This window comes from Anomaloglossus baeobatrachus, chromosome 9, assembly GCF_048569485.1.
Source record: "Anomaloglossus baeobatrachus isolate aAnoBae1 chromosome 9, aAnoBae1.hap1, whole genome shotgun sequence".
Taxonomy (NCBI): Eukaryota; Metazoa; Chordata; class Amphibia; order Anura; family Aromobatidae; genus Anomaloglossus; species Anomaloglossus baeobatrachus.
The window spans coordinates 197,794,792-197,810,971 of NC_134361.1; the positions used below are offsets into that span (position 1 = coordinate 197,794,792).

Here is a 16,180-nt window from a genome sequence, read left to right on the forward strand (position 1 = left end):
TCTTCGGCGCTCCATTGGGAGACCCAGACGATTGGGTGTATAGCTACTGCCTCCGGAGGCCACACAAAGCATTACACTAAAAAGTGTAAGGCCCCTCCCCTTCTGGCTATACACCCCCAGTGGGATCACTGGCTCACCAGTTTTCAAGCTTTGTGCGAAGGAGGCACACATCCATGCAATAGCTCCACTGTTTAGTCAGCAGTAGCTGCTGACTATATCGGATGGAAGAAAAGAGGGCCCGTATGGGGCCCCCAGCATGCTCCCTTCTCACCCCACTTGTGGTTTGTAAGGTTGAGGTACCTATTGCTGGTACGGAGGCTGGAGCCCACATGCTGTTTTCCTTCCCCATCCCCCTGAGGGGCTCTGAGGAAGTGGGATCTTACCGGCCCCAAAGCCCTGAGGCCGGGCTCCATCCACAGACCCATTGAACCTGCTGGATACGGAGCTGGGTACCGTTCAGGGACATGGCCCTGCACCATTCAGGTACTCTGTGTCCCCGTACACACAGGCACAGCACACTCCAGACTTGCTGGGAGTGCTAGTGCGCCGGGGACAGTAAAGGGTTACAGTCACTGCAGCCTAGCTGAGTGACTTTGTGTATTGGGAACTACCGCGCCGGACGCTCCGGGAGCGGCGGCGCGGCTGGGACTTGTAGTGCGCCGGGGACTTAGCGCCGACCGCGCTTTTACGGCGGCGGCGCTTATAAATCCAGTCCCCGGCTTTTGCGGCCTAGCTCCGCTTCGTTCCCGCCCCCACCCTGTCAATCAGGGTAGGGGAGAGACGCTGTACAATCGGCAGCGCCGAGGGCTGGAGCCTTATTTACATGCTCCAGCCCTCTCACTGGACACTGTGGGACGCCGGTTTCCCGCTCTGACTTGGGGCACGCCCACGGCCCGCCCCTACTCACACGAGCTGGAGAAGGACGCCGGCAGCCATTCCTGCAGGCCGAGCTGAGAGAACGGACTCTGGGCAACCAGGCACAGGACTGGGGCGACCACACACCCGCTTATAGGCGGGCGGTATGCGGCACCTGAAGTGCTGACCCCACTAAATACCGCAGTTGTCCATTTGTATTTTATGCTTACACTGCATAGGTCGCTATTTTTGGCTATATGCCCTCTTAGATGGCGACACATCAGCAGCAGGAAAGCAGGGGTGCTAAGGCACAGGCTTTCTATGCTGCTTGTATCTGAGGCACAAAAAAGCCTCAGAGCAGGTTTTTTCAATGCTGCTTGTATTGCAGGTGCTGCAGTGTTAATTTGTACTTATGCTTGTATGCTATACATTGCACTGTATGATCGCTATTCTGGGCTATATTCCCCTAGATGGCTAGTCTACAGCAGCAGAAAAGCAGGGGTGCCATGGCACAGGCTTTCTATGCTGCTTGTATTGCATGTGCGGCAGTGTTCATTGTACTTTATGCTTGTATGCTATACATTGCACTGTACGGTCGCCATTCTTGGCTCTATACTCCTAGATGGCTAGTCGGCAGCAGCATATAAGCAACACAGGCTTTCGATGCTGTTTTTACTGCATGTGATACTGTTCCACGGCACTGACCCCCATTGTGTGCAATGCTCCCCTGTAGCACTTGGTCAGCCGGGGTCTCTACTAGACGTGGCCAAAGGAACCACCTGTCAACCCTGTCCAAGGACAGGGACGGAGTTGCAGTTTCGGCTGATATATTGTCATGGGATAGAGACTTGCAGTCCAGACAGGCCATGCGCAATCTAGTTCATTGCTCCCTGGACACCCTCATTTGTAATAAAATCGGTGCTCCGGGGGGGTCCCAGGAGGACTCTCTGTATGATGAGGCAGACGTAGCTCATCAGGACTTTGATCCTGACACCGCTCTCAATCCGGATACACCGGATTGTGACGCCATAGGGAATGATCCTATAGCGTCCATCAATGGAATGTTGGATCTTTCTCCCTCAGCTCCCCCAGCGAGGAGTCAGCCTCACAGCAGGAGAAGTCCCATTTCAGTAGCTCAAACGTATATTGAGTATTTTTCTGGCCAAGCTGACTTCAGAGAAGCAGTCCAGGAACACCACGCTTACCAGATAAGCGTTTTCTCCGAACGTATTAAGGATACACGTTATCCCTTTCCCTCTGACGTGGTCAAGCGCTGGACCCAGGGTCCAAAGATGGATTCTCCAATCTCCAGGCTTCCGGCTAGAGCCATAGTTGCAGTGGAGATGGGACTTCACTTAAAGATGCCATTGACAGACAGATGGACTCTGGTTGAATTCTGTCTATGAGGCTATCGGCGTGTCGGTTGCTCCGGCATTCACAGCCGTATGGGCACCCTAAGCTTTTCAGCTGTTCTTGCGCAGCTGGTCTTGGGCACATGTACATCTGTGTCGCAGGGGCGTCCGTAACCTCGCAATGTCTGCATTGCGACTTACCCTATTAATGCTGTCCTGGAAGGATAGTCGAGGTTTCGGTCCTTCCCAAGCTCGGGCAGGTCCCAATTGTCCTCGTCCAAAAGGGCAAAAAAGCCTCAGAGGGGCTCAGATTCCGGCCGGGCTCAATCACGCCCAAGGAAGGCAGCTGGAGGAACCGCTACCAAGGCGGTCTCCTCATGACTCTCAGCTCTCTCTCTCTCCGCATCCGCGGTTGATGGCAGACTCTCCCGCCTTTGGCGACATTTAGCTGCCACAGGTCACAGACCGGTGGGTGAGGGACATTGTGCTCACGTGCACAGGACAGAGTTCTGTTCTCGTCCTCCGACTCGATTCTTCAAAACCTCCCCACCGAGCCGATGCTCTTCTGCAGGCAGGAGGAGGGGAATCCCTGTTCCTCTTCAGGAACAAGACACGGTTTTACTCCAATCTAGTTGTGGTGCCAAAAAAGGATGACTTTTTCCTTTCCGTTCTGGGCCTAAACCTGCTCAACAAGCACGTGGAGGCCAGGCGGTTCCGGATGAAACCCTCCGCTCCGTCATTGCCTCAAGGTCTCAAGGAATTTTCCTAGAATCAATAGACATCAGGATGCGTATCTCCACGTGCCGATTGCTCCAGAGCACCAGCGTTTGCTGCGTTTCGTTATTGAAGACGAGCATCTTCAGTTCGTAGCCCTGCCCTTCGGTCTGGCGACAGCCCCACGGGTTTTCACCAAGGTCATGGCGGCAGTGGTAGCAGTCTTGCACTCTCAGGGACACTCGGTGATCCCTTACTTGGAGGATCTACTTTTCAAGGCACCCTCTCTCGAGGCATGCCAACTCAGCCTGAATGTTACGCTGGAGACTCTCCAGACTTTCGGGTAGATCATCAATTTTGCAAAGTCAAATCTGTCACCGACGCAATCACTAACGTATCTTGGCATGGAGTTTCATACTCTATCAGCGATAGTGAAGCTTCCGCTGAACAAGCAGCGTTCACTACAGACAGGGGTGCAGTCTCTCCTTCAAGGCCAGTCGCACCCCTTAAGGCGCCTCATGCACTTCCTAGGGAAGATGGTGGCAGCCATGGAGGCAGTTCCCTTTGCGCAGTTTCATCTGCGCCCACTTCAATGGGACATTCTCCGCCAATGGGACGGGAAGTCAACGTCCCTAGACAGGAAAGTCTCCCTTTCCCAGGCGGCCAAGGACTCTCTGCAATGGTGGCTTCTTCCCACCTCTTTGTCTCAGGGAAGATCCTTCCTAATCCCATCCTGGGCAGTGGTCACGACAGATGCGAGTCTGTCAGGGTGGGGAGCAGTTTTTTCTCCACCACAGGGCTCAGGGGACGTGGACTCAGCAGGAGTCCACCCTTCAGCTCAATGTTCTGGAAATCAGGGCAGTATATCTTGCCCTCCTAGCCTTTCAGCAGTGGCTGGAAGGAAGGCAGATCCGAGTCCAGTCGGACAACTCCACAGCGGTGGCATACATCAACCACCAAGGAGGGACACGCAGTCGGCAAGCCTTCCAGGAAGTCCGGCGGATTCTGATGTGGGTGGAGGACAGAGCATCCACCATATCCGCAGTTCACATCCCGGGCGTAGAAAACTGGGAAGCAGACTTCCTCAGTCGCCAGGGCATGGACGCAGGGGAATGGTCCCTTCACCCGGACGTGTTTCAGGAAATCTGTCGCCGCTGGGGGGGGCCGGACGTCGATCTAATGGCGTCTCGGCACAACAACAAAGTTCCGGCCTTCATGGCGCGGTCTCGCGATCAAAGAGCTCTAGCGGCAGACGCCCTAGTACAAGATTGGTCGCAGTTCCGGCTCCCTTATGTGTTTCCACCTCTGGCACTCTTACCCAGAGTGCTACGCAAGCTCAGGTCCGATTGCAGCCGCGTCATACTCGTCGCCCCAGACTGGCCGAGGAGGGCGTGGTATCCGGATCTGTGGCATCTCACGGTCGGCAAACCGTGGGCACTACCAGACCGACCAGACTTACTGTCCCAAGGGCCGTTTTTCCATCGGAATTCTGCGGCCCTGAACCTGACTGTGTGGCCATTGAATCCTGGATCCTAGCGTCTTCCGGATTATCCCAAGGGGTTGTGGCCACCATGAGACAGGCTAGGAAGTCCACGTCTGCTAAGATCTACCATAGAACGTGGAAGATTTTCTTATCCTGGTGCTCTGCACAAGGAGTATCCCCCTGGCCATTCCAGTTACCTAATCTTCTTTCCTTCCTGCAAGCCGGGTTGGAAAAGGGCTTGTCGCCAGGCTCCCTTAAGGGACAAGTCTCAGCACTATCCGTGTTTGTTCAGAAGCGTCTAGCACCATTGTCTAAAGTGCGTACGTTCCTGCAGGGCGTTTGTCATATCGTCCCTCCGTACAGGCGGCCATTAGATCCATGGGCTCTAAACAGAGTACTAGTTGCTCTCCAGAAGACGCCCTTCGAACCTCTGAAGGAGGTTTCCCTTTCACGACTATCACAGAAAGTGGCCTTTCTGGTAGCGATCACGTCTCTTCGGAGAGTGTCTGAGCTAGCAGCGCTGTCATCCAAAGCTCCCTTCCTGGTGTTCCACCAGGACAAGGTAGTGCTGCGCCCCATTCAGGAGTTTCTCCCTAGGGTGGTATCCTCTTTTCATCTTAATCAGGATATCTCCTTGCCTTCCTTTTATCCGTACCCAGTTCATCGGTATGAAAAGGATTTGCATTTGTTAGATCTGGTGAGAGCACTCAGAATCTACATTTCCCGCACGGCACCCATGCGCCGCTCGGATGCACTCTTTGTCCTGGTCGCTGGTAAGCGCAAAGGGTCGCAGGCTTCCAAAGCCACCCTGGCTCGATGGATCAGAGAACCAATTCTTGAAGCCTACCGTTCTGCTGGGCTTCCGGTTCCATCAGGGCTGAAGGCCCATTCTACCAGAGCCGTGGGTGCGTCCTGGGCATTGCGACACCAGGCTACGGCTCAACAGGTGTGCCAGGCAGCTACCTGGTCGAGTCTACACACTTTCACCAAACATTATCAGGTGCATACCTATGCTTCGGCGGACGCCAGCCTAGGTAGAAGAGTCCTGCAGGCGGCAGTTGCCTCCCCGTAGGGGAGGGCTGTCTTCGCAGCTCTAACATGAGGTATTCTTTACCCACCCAGGGACAGCTTTTGGACGTCCCAATCGTCTGGGTCTCCCAATGGAGCGCCGAAGAAGAAGGGAATTTTGTTTACTTACCGTAAATTCCTTTTCTTCTAGCTCCTATTGGGAGACCCAGCACCCGCCCTGTTGTCCTTCGGGATTTTTGGGTTGGTTTTTCGGGTCCACATGTTGTTCATGTTGAATGGTTTTCAGTTCTCCGATGTTACTTCGGTGTGAATTTGTTTAAACCAGTTATTGGCTTTCCTCCTTCTTGCTTTGGCACTAAAACTGGTGAGCCAGTGATCCCACTGGGGGTGTATAGCCAGAAGGGGAGGGGCCTTACACTTTTTAGTGTAATGCTTTGTGTGGCCTCCGGAGGCAGTAGCTATACACCCAATCGTCTGGGTCTCCCAATAGGAGCTAGAAGAAAAGGAATTTACGGTAAGTAACAAAATTCCCTTCTTCTATGGCGCTCCATTGGGAGACCCAGACGATTGGGTGTATAGCACTGCCTCCGGAGGCCACACAAAGCAATTACACTAAAAAGTGTAAGGCCCCTCCCCTTCTGGCTATACACCCCCAGTGGGATCACTGGCTCACCAGTTTTCTGCTTTGTGCGAAGGAGGTCAGACATCCATGCATAAGCTCCACTGTTTAGTCAGCAGTAGCTGCTGACTATATCGGATGGAAGAAAAGAGGGCCCATATGGGGCCCCCAGAATGCTCCCTTCTTACCCCACTTGTGGTTTGTAAGGTTGAGGTACCCATTGCGGGTACGGAGGCTGGAGCCCACATGCTGTTTTCCTTCCCCATCCCCCTGTGGGGCTCTGAGGAAGTGGGATCTTACCGGCCACCAAGCCCTGAGGCCGGGCTCCATCCACAGACCCATAGAACCTGCTGGATGTGGAGCGGGAGTGCCGTTCAGGGACATGGCCCTGCAACTTTCAGGTACTCTGTGTCCCCGTATGACAGGCCACGCACATCCCAGACTTGCTGGGTGTGCTAGTGCGCCGGGGACTGTAGCGCTGTGCGCTGGGCTTATAGTCCCCGCAGATTACTGGGGGACTTTATGTGTGTGGATCGCCGCGCCGACCGCCCCTGGAGCGGCGGCGCAGCTGCGACTTGTAGTGCGCCGGGGACGCGCCGACCGCGCTTTTACGGCGGCGGCGCTTCTAACTTTAGTTCCCGGTTTGTTCTGCGGCCTAGCTCCGCTTCATTAACGCCCCCCACCCTGTCAATCAGGGTAGGGGAGAGACGTTGTTCAATCGGCAGCGCCGAGGGCTGGAGCACGATTTACATGCTCCAGCCCTCTCACTGAGCACAGTAGGACACAGGCTTCGCGCTTTTTCTCTGTGCACGCCCTAAGCCCGCCCCCAGGCTTGCAGCTCCCCAGGACGCCGGCAGCCATTATACACATGCAGTCTGGCTGGAGAACGGACGCAGGCTCTGGGGGACCCAGGCTAGGGTTTTCTGGCGACCACACACCCGCGCTAAGCGGGCGGTAAGCAGCAGCGGCCCCACTAGTGCCACAGTGTTATATTTGTGTACTGTTTTTCGCTGTACCAGATATATTTATATTTATATATATATATATATATATATATATATATATATATATATATATATATATATATATATATATATATATATATATATATATATATATATATATATATATATATATATATACTGCACTGTTTGGTCGCTTCTTGGCTGTATACCCTATATTACTCTGGGGAGACAACAACATGTCATCCACAAAACGCAAGGGTGCCAAGGCAAGGGCTGCTTACACTGCTTGTACAGCATGTGGGGCTAATCTACCAGCAGGCTCCAACGACTCTCATTGTGTGCAATGTTCAGTCCCAGTGGCACTTCGTCAGCCAGAGCCTATGGTGGTGGTAGCCCAGGCAGAGTCGCCTGCGAACCCTGCCCCGGTGACGGGGTCAGAATTTGCAGTTTTTGCTGATAAAATGTCTGTGACTATGGCAAAAATCCTGGAAACCTTGCAGTCCAGGCCAGTTGCTCAGACCATGGACACCGCTGTGTCTATGTTCCCCGGCCCCCCTCAGCTGGAATTAATCCGTAATTCAAGGGGGTCCCAGGCATCACAGGCTGAGGGCTCTGACTCAGATGACAGTCCCAGTCCGCCTAAGCGAGCTCGCTGGGAGAGACCCTCCACGTCATCACGCGGATCAGGGTCTCAGCGAGAAGGGTCTCTATATGATGACTCAGAGGTGGGTGATCAAGAGTCTTGTCCTGACGCCGCACTCAATTTGGATACGCCAGATGGTGACGCCATGGTAAATGACCTTATAGCGGCCATCAATAGGCTGTTGGATATTTCTCCCCCAGCCCCTTCTGCAGAGGAGGCAGCTGCACAGCAGGAGAAATTCCATTTCCTGTATCCCAAGCGTAAATTGAGTACTTTTCTGGACCACTATGACTTCAGAGAATCCATCCAGAAACACAATACTTATCCGGACAAGCGTTTTTCTAAACGCCTTAAGGATACACGTTATCCTTTTCCCCCTGACGTGGTCAAACGCTGGACCCAGTGTCCAAAAGTGGACCCTCCAATATCCAGGCTTGCAGCTAGATCCATAGTTGCAGTGGAGGATGGGGCTTCACTTAAAGATGCCAATGACAGACAGATGGACCTTTGTTTGAAATCTGTCTATGAAGCTATCGGCGCGTCGTTTGCTCCAGCATTCGCGGCCGTGTGGGCGCTCCAAGCTATTTCAGCTGGTCTGGCGCAGGTGGACTCTCTCATACGTCCAGCAGTGCCGCAAGTGGCGTCCCTAACTACACAAATGTCTGCGTTTGCGACCTACGCTATCAATGCGGTACTGGACTCTACGAGCCGTACCTCAATGGCATCCGCCAACTCTGTAGTTTTGCGCAGAGCCTTGTGGTTAAAAGAATGGAAAGCAGATTCTGCTTCTAAAAAATGTTTAACCAGCTTGCCATTATCTGGAGACAGACTGTTTGGTGAGCAATTGGCGGAAATCATTAAACAGTCCAAAGGTAAGGACTCCTCCTTACCCCAGCCCAGATCAAGCAAACCTCCACAGAGGAAGTGGCAGTCAAAGTTTCGGTCCTTTCGAGGCTCTGGCAAGCCCCAATTCTCCTCGTCCAAAGGGACTCAGAAAGAGCAAAGGAGCTCTGATTCCTGGCGGGCTCACTCACGCCCCAAGAAAGCAACCGGAGGTACCGCTTCCAAGGCGGCTGCCTCATGACTTTCGGCCGCCTCCCTCCGCATCCTCGGTCGGTGGCAGGCTCTCCCGCTTTTGCGACATTTGGCTGCCACAGGTCAAAGACCGGTGGGTAACAGACATTTTGTCTCACGGGTACAGGATAGAGTTCAGTTCTCGTCCTACGCCTCGGTTCTTCAGAACTTCCCCACATCCCGACCGAGCAGATGCCCTTCTGCAGGCGGTGAATTCTCTAAGAGCAGAAGGAGTGGTGGTCCCTGTTCCTCTTCAGGAACGAGGTCAAGGTTTTTACTCCAATCTCTTTGTGGTGCCAAAAAAGGACGGCTCATTCCGTCCTGTTCTGGACCTAAAACTGCTCAACAAGCATGTGAACGCCAGGCGGTTCCGGATGGAATCCCTCCGCTCAGTCATTGCCTCAATGTCTCAAGGAGATTTCCTAGCATCAATAGACATCAAGGATGCTTATCTCCACGTGCCGATTGCTACAGAGCACCAACGCTTTCTACGCTTCGTGATAGGAGACGACCATCTTCAGTTCGTAGCTCTGCCATTTGGTCTGGCGACAGCCCCACGGGTGTTCACCAAGATCATGGCGGCAGTGGTAGCAGTCTTGCACTCTCAGGGACACTCTGTGATCCCTTACTTGGACGATCTACTGGTCAAGGCACCCTCTCAAGAGGCATGCCAACTCAGCTTGACTGTTGCACTGGAGACTCTCCAGACGTTCGGGTGGATCATCAACTTCTCAAAGTCAAATCTGTCACCGACCCAATCACTAACGTATCTTGGCATGGAGTTTCATACTCTCTCAGCGATAGTGAAGCTTCCGCTGGACAAGCAGCGGTCTCTACAGACTGGGGTGCAGGCTCTCCTTCAAAGTCAGTCGCACTCCTTAAGACGCCTCATGCACTTCCTCGGGAAGATGGTGGCGGCAATGGAGGCGGTTCCGTTTGCGCAGTTTCATCTGCGCCCACTTCAATGGGACATTCTCCGCCAATGGGACGGGAAGTCAACATCCCTGGACAGGAAAGTCTCCCTTTCCCAGACGGCCAAGGACTCTCTGCAGTGGTGGCTTCTTCCCACCTCATTATCACAGGGAAGATCCTTCCTACCACCGTCTTGGGCGGTGGTCACGACAGACGCGAGTCTGTCAGGGTGGGGAGCAGTTTTTCTCCACCACAGGGCTCAGGGTACGTGGACTCAGCAGGAGTCCACCCTTCAGATCAATGTTCTGGAAATCAGAGCAGTGTATCTTGCCCTACTAGCCTTCCAGCAGTGGCTGGAAGGAAGGCAGATCCGAATTCAGTCGGACAACTCCACAGCGGTGGCATACATCAACCACCAAGGGGGGACGCGCAGTCGGCAAGCCTTCCAGGAAGTCCGGCGGATTCTGATGTGGGTGGAAGCCACGGCCTCCACCATATCCGCAGTTCACATCCCCGGCGTAGAAAACTGGGAAGCAGACTTCCTCAGTCGCCAGGGCATGGACGCAGGGGAATGGTCCCTTCACCCAGACGTGTTTCAGGAAATCTGTCGCCGATGGGGAAGGCCGGACGTCGACCTAATGGCGTCCCGGCACAACAACAAGGTCCCAACCTTCATGGCACGGTCTCGCGATCAAAGAGCGCTGGCGGCAGACGCCCTAGTGCAAGATTGGTCGCAGTTCCGGCTCCCTTATGTGTTTCCACCTCTGGCACTCTTGCCCAGAGTGCTACGCAAGATCAGATCCGATTGCAGCCGCGTCATACTCGTCGCCCCAGACTGGCCGAGGAGGGCGTGGTATCCGGATCTGTGGCAGCTCACGGTCGACCAACCGTGGGCACTACCAGACCGACCAGACTTACTGTCCCAAGGGCCGTTTTTCCATCGGAATTCTGCGGCCCTGAACCTGACTGTGTGGCCATTGAGTCCTGGATCCTAGCGTCTTCAGGATTATCCCAAGGGGTCGTTGCCACCATGAGACAGGCTAGGAAGCCCACGTCCGCTAAGATCTACCACAGAACGTGGAGGATATTCTTATCCTGGTGCTCTGCTCAGGGAGTGTCTCCCTGGCCATTTGCATTGCCTACCTTTCTTTCTTTCCTGCAATCTGGGTTAGAAAAAGGTTTGTCGCTCGGCTCCCTTAAAGGTCAGGTCTCGGCGCTATCCGTCTTTTTTCAGAGGCGTTTGGCACGCCTTCCTAAGGTGCGCACGTTCCTACAGGGGGTTTGCCATATCGTACCCCCGTACAAGCGGCCGTTAGATCCATGGGATCTGAACAGGGTACTAGTTGCCCTCCAGAAGCCGCCCTTCGAGCCTCTGAGGGAGGTTTCACTTTCTAGACTATCACAGAAAGTGGCTTTTCTGGTAGCTATCACATCTCTTCGGAGAGTGTCTGAGCTGGCAGCGCTGTCATCCAAGGCGCTCCCTTCCTGGTCTTCCACCAGGACAAGGTAGTGCTGCGCCCCATTCAGGAGTTTCTCCCGAAGGTGGTATCCTCTTTTCATCTTAATCAGGATATCTCTTTGCCTTCGTTTTGTCCTCATGCAGTTCATCAGTATGAGAAGAATTTACATTTGTTAGATCTGGTGAGAGCACTCAGAATCTACATTTCCCGCACGGCGCCCTTGCGCCGTTCGGATGCACTCTTCGTCCTTGTCGCTGGTAAGCGCAAAGGGTCGCAGGCTTCTAAGGCCACCCTGGCTCGATGGATCAAAGAACCAATTCTTGAAGCCTACCGTTCTGCTGGGCTTCCGGTTCCATCAGGGCTGAAGGCCCATTCTACCAGAGCCGTGGGTGCGTCCTGGGCATTGCGACACCAGGCTACGGCTCAACAGGTGTGCCAGGCAGCTACCTGGTCGAGTCTGCACACTTTCACCAAACATTATCAGGTGCATACCTATGCTTCGGCGGACGCCAGCCTAGGTAGAAGAGTCCTGCAGGCGGCAGTTGCCTCCCTATAGGGGAGGGCTGTCTTGCAGCTCTAACATGAGGTATTCTTTACCCACCCAGGGACAGCTTTTGGACGTCCCAATCGTCTGGGTCTCCCAATGGAGCGCCGAAGAAGAAGGGAATTTTGTTACTTACCGTAAATTCCTTTTCTTCTAGCTCCTATTGGGAGACCCAGCACCCGCCCTGTTGTCCTTCGGGATTTTTGGTTTGTTTGCGGGTACACATGTTGTTCATGTTGAACGGTTTTCAGTTCTCCGATGTTACTCGGAGTGAATTTGTTTAAACCAGTTATTGGCTTTCCTCCTTCTTGCTTTTGCACTAAAACTGGTGAGCCAGTGATCCCACTGGGGGTGTATAGCCAGAAGGGGAGGGGCCTTACACTTTTTAGTGTAATTGCTTTGTGTGGCCTCCGGAGGCAGTGCTATACACCCAATCGTCTGGGTCTCCCAATAGGAGCTAGAAGAAAAGGAATTTACGGTAAGTAACAAAATTCCCTTCTTTGTTACTTACCGTAAATTCTTTTTCTTATAGTTCCGTCATGGGAGACCCAGCACCCTCCCTATTGCCTGTTGCCAGGTTTCTTGTTCCGTGTGTCTTCACCGGCTGTTATTGTTGTAGACAGAGGTTCCGGTTCTGCCGGATTTTACTCCGTCTCTTCTTGTGGGTGGATGTCCTCCTTCAGCTTTTGCACTAAACTGGCTAGGTCTGGCTAGCAGGGGGTGTATATGCTAGGAGGGAGGAGCTACACGTTTTGAGTGTAGTAACTTTGTGTGTCCTCCGGAGGCAGTAGCTATACACCCATGGTCTGGGTCTCCCATGACGGAACTATAAGAAAAAGAATTTACGGTAAGTAACAAAATTCTCTTTTTTTTCCCCCTCTCCAGACAATCGGTGGAAGCCAACCCATGAGTGGCATGGCCGCTCTTGCTGCAGCAGCTGCGGCTACACAGAAGATCCCTCCGGCAGCTGCGCAAACCATGCTGACCGTACCGGCCGGGACCGCCATGGTAAAATCTGTCGCCATGTCTTCTGCTGCCAATACACTCCCAACATCTGTGAAAGTGGCGTCCTCTCCAATCATGGTCAGTAGCTATGGAAGTAGATTGGACATTTTGGGGGGGTAATAATGATTGACGAGTCCCTTTTCTCTGGACACTGCACCACGGCTATTGGCCCTGCTACTCATTATGTGTAGGTGATGGATTTAATGTGTCGAACCTTCCCCCACACAGGTCAGTAATCCAGCCACACGCATGTTGAAAACTGCAGCAGCTCAAGTCGGCACTTCAGTCTCGTCTGCAGCCAATGCGCAGAATCGTCCGATCATTACAGTGCACAAGTCGGGGACTGTCACGGTTGCACAACAAGCGCAGGTCGTAACTACAGTAGTCGGAGGCGTCACAAAGACCATCACTCTTGTGAAGAGTCCGATCTCTGTGCCTGGCGGCAGCACCTTGGTAAGTAATTTTTGCCTTGCCTGCAGGTTTCTGTACAGTCAAGGCCGGACTAACGTGTATTTATAACTTAATATAATCTCCCCCTTAGATATCAAATCTTGGTAAAATGATGTCTGTAGTCCAAACCAAACCAGTCCAGACCTCCGCTATAACAGGGCAGGCCTCGTCTGGGCCTTTAACGCAGATTATTCAGGTAATGTGTTTTCTAGCAAAGCAGGAAGATTACACGGAATATTTTCTGGAATGCCAAACAACTTAGTCGCGATCTTAGATTATTACTGATGCAAGTTTGTTTTTTTTTTTTTATTTTATTTTTAACTTTTCCATTTTAGACAAAGGGACCTCTGCCTGCAGGAACAATTTTGAAGTTGGTGACGTCAGCAGATGGCAAACCCACAACTATTATCACGACCACACAGGCCGGAGGCACCGGCACCAAGCCCACCATCCTGGGCATCAGCAGCGTGTCGCCCAACACCACAAAGCCAGGGACCACAACCATCATTAAGACGATTCCTATGTCTGCTATTCAAGCAGGAGCAACCGGCATGTCAGGTAAAGGCCTCATCAGTTTATTTCTACCTACGATTTTTTTTAATTCTATTTTTTTTTTTTTTTAAATTTTACAAGATTTAATTAATTTTATTTCCATCATGGAAAGTCCCGTGGATAGAAAATGTGGCCGAATAAGAAATTAAGTCCTGTGGATATGCCATAAATAAATGGCACGGTTTCTTAACGGGAACCTGTCACCAGATTTTGGACTTTTAAACTAAAACTAATAATAATAATATCTATATATTTATTTATATATTTTTCTTTGTCGCTCCCAATTCCATTGGGAGACCCAGACAATTGGGTGTATAGCTTCTGCCTCCGGAGGCCACACAAAGTATTACACTTTAAAAAGTGTAACCCCTCCCCTCTGCCTATACACCCTCCCGTGCATCACGGGCCCATCAGTTTTTATGCTTTGTGTTGAAGGAGGCACACATTCACGCAAGCTCCACATTTAGTCAGCAGTAGCTGCTGATTTTATCGGATGGAAGAAAAGAGGGCCCCCCACAGGGCCCCCGGCATGCTCCCTTCTCACCCCACTAATGTCGGCGGTGCTGTTAAGGTTGAGGTACCCATTGCGGGTACAAAGGCTGGAGCCACATGCCGTTTTCCTTCCCCATCCCTTAGAGGCTCTGGGAGAAGTGGGATCCTAACCGGTCACCATGCACTGGGACCGGGCTCCCTCCGCAGCCCCTGGGGGAATCTGACGGACAGGAGACGGAGTATCGTCAGGGACAGGCCCTGCTTCTATGAGGTACTCTGTGTCCCCTTGGGGACGGCGCATGGAGCGCCGGTGTAACAGACGCTGCAGCGGCTGCTGTGTTTTTTGTGACGCCGGGACTACCGCGCCGACCGCGCCTGTTTGCCGGCCGCGCTATTAAATTTAGTCCCCGGCACTGGACGTCGGCAGTGAGGGCTGGAGCATACTTAGGTATCCTCCTCCCCCCTCACTGAGCACTGAGGGGCACCAGATTCCCGCACTTTATTAATCACGCCCACGGCTCCCTCCTCCTCTGAGAACGCTGGCAGCCATTGTTATAATCATTCTGCCGGTGGAGGAATTCAGAACGAGCTCTACAGCTCTGGGAGGCCCAGGCAGGGAATCTGGTGGTCACACAACCGCTTTGGGCGGTCGGTAAGCCGCACCAGTTATAGGTGCTGGCCCCCTTGGGTGCCGAAGTGTATATATATATATTTATATATTGTATACATTTTCTCTGTTCGGCCACATTATTTGCCTTTGGCTATATACCCTCACTGATTACTCTAAGAGGAGACAACAGCATGTCGTCCGCAAAGAGCAAGGGTGCCAAGGCACAGGCTTATTTTGCAACCTGTACCTCTTGTGCGGCTATGTTACCTGCAGGTTCCACCTACCCTCATTGTGTGCAATGCTCGGCCCCTGTGGCACTCACTCAGCCGGAGCCTCAGGCACTGGTGGGACCCTCGGCCCAGGTAGAACCACCGGCTGCCACTGTCCAGGTGGCAGGGACAGAGTTTGCAGTTTTGGCTGAGAAACTCTGAGTCGCTTTCACAGTCCATGGCTCAGTCTATGGACAGATGGTCTGCTAAGATACTAGAAGCCTTGCAGTCCAGACCGGTCCTTGCACAGGGCAGTTCATCCCCCCCAGGCCCCCCTCGGTCGGCGCAGCAAAGTGCTCCTGGGGTGACACCTAGCTCCCACGGGGAGGACTCCGACACGGACCGCAGTCCCAGACCGCCTAAGCGGGCTCGCTGGGAACCTTCCTCGCCTTCATCACGCTGCTCAGGGTCTCAGCATGAGGACTCTCTGGAGGATGAAGCGGAGGTCGCAGCTCAGGGCTCTGACCCTGACGTTGCTCTCAATCTTGATACACCTGAAGGGGACGCCATAGTAAATGACCTTATAGCGTCCATCAACCAGGTGCTAGAACTTTCTCCTCCAACTCCACCTATAGAGGAGTCGGCTTCACAGCAGGAGAAACACCAGTTTAGGTTTCCCAAACGTACACGGAGTGCGTTTTTCGATCACTCTAACTTCAGAGATGCTGTCCAGAAGCACCGAGCATTTCCGGACAAGCGCTTTACTAAGCGCCTTAATGACACACGTTACCCCTTCCCCCCTGACGTAGTTAAGGGTTGGGCTCAGTGTCCCAAGGTGGATCCTCCAGTCTCCAGACTGGCGGCTAGATCTATAGTAGCAGTGGCAGATGGTTCATCGCTCAAGGATGCCACTGACAGGCAAATAGAGCTCCTGATGAAATCCATCTATGAAGCCATAGGCGCGTCTTTTGCTCCGGCATTCGCAGCCGTGTGGGCACTCCAAGCTATCTCAGCTTGTCTGTCTGAGATTAATGCGGTCACACGTACCTCTACTCCGCAGGTTGTGTCTTTGACTTCTCAGGCGTCGGCTTTTTCGTCCTACGCCATGAACGCCGTCCTGGACTCTGCGAGCCGTACAGCGGTAGCATCCGCCAATTCGGTGGCAGTCCGCAGGGCCATGTGGCTACGCGAATGGAAGGCAGACTCTGCTTC

The 16,180-nt window shown here is 53.1% G+C and overlaps 1 protein-coding gene across 2 annotated transcripts in view; it reads left to right on the forward strand.

Moving 5' to 3' along the window:
- Positions 1-16,180, forward strand: part of HCFC1 (host cell factor C1) — a 218,525-nt gene that overhangs the window by 45,299 nt on the left and 157,046 nt on the right. For both annotated transcript variants that reach the window (XM_075324193.1, XM_075324195.1), the window contains exons 10-13: positions 12,536-12,733; positions 12,884-13,108; positions 13,197-13,301; positions 13,441-13,663. In XM_075324193.1, coding sequence (XP_075180308.1) covers positions 12,536-12,733; positions 12,884-13,108; positions 13,197-13,301; positions 13,441-13,663 — 751 coding nt within the window. The remainder of the gene's footprint in view (positions 1-12,535; positions 12,734-12,883; positions 13,109-13,196; positions 13,302-13,440; positions 13,664-16,180) is intronic.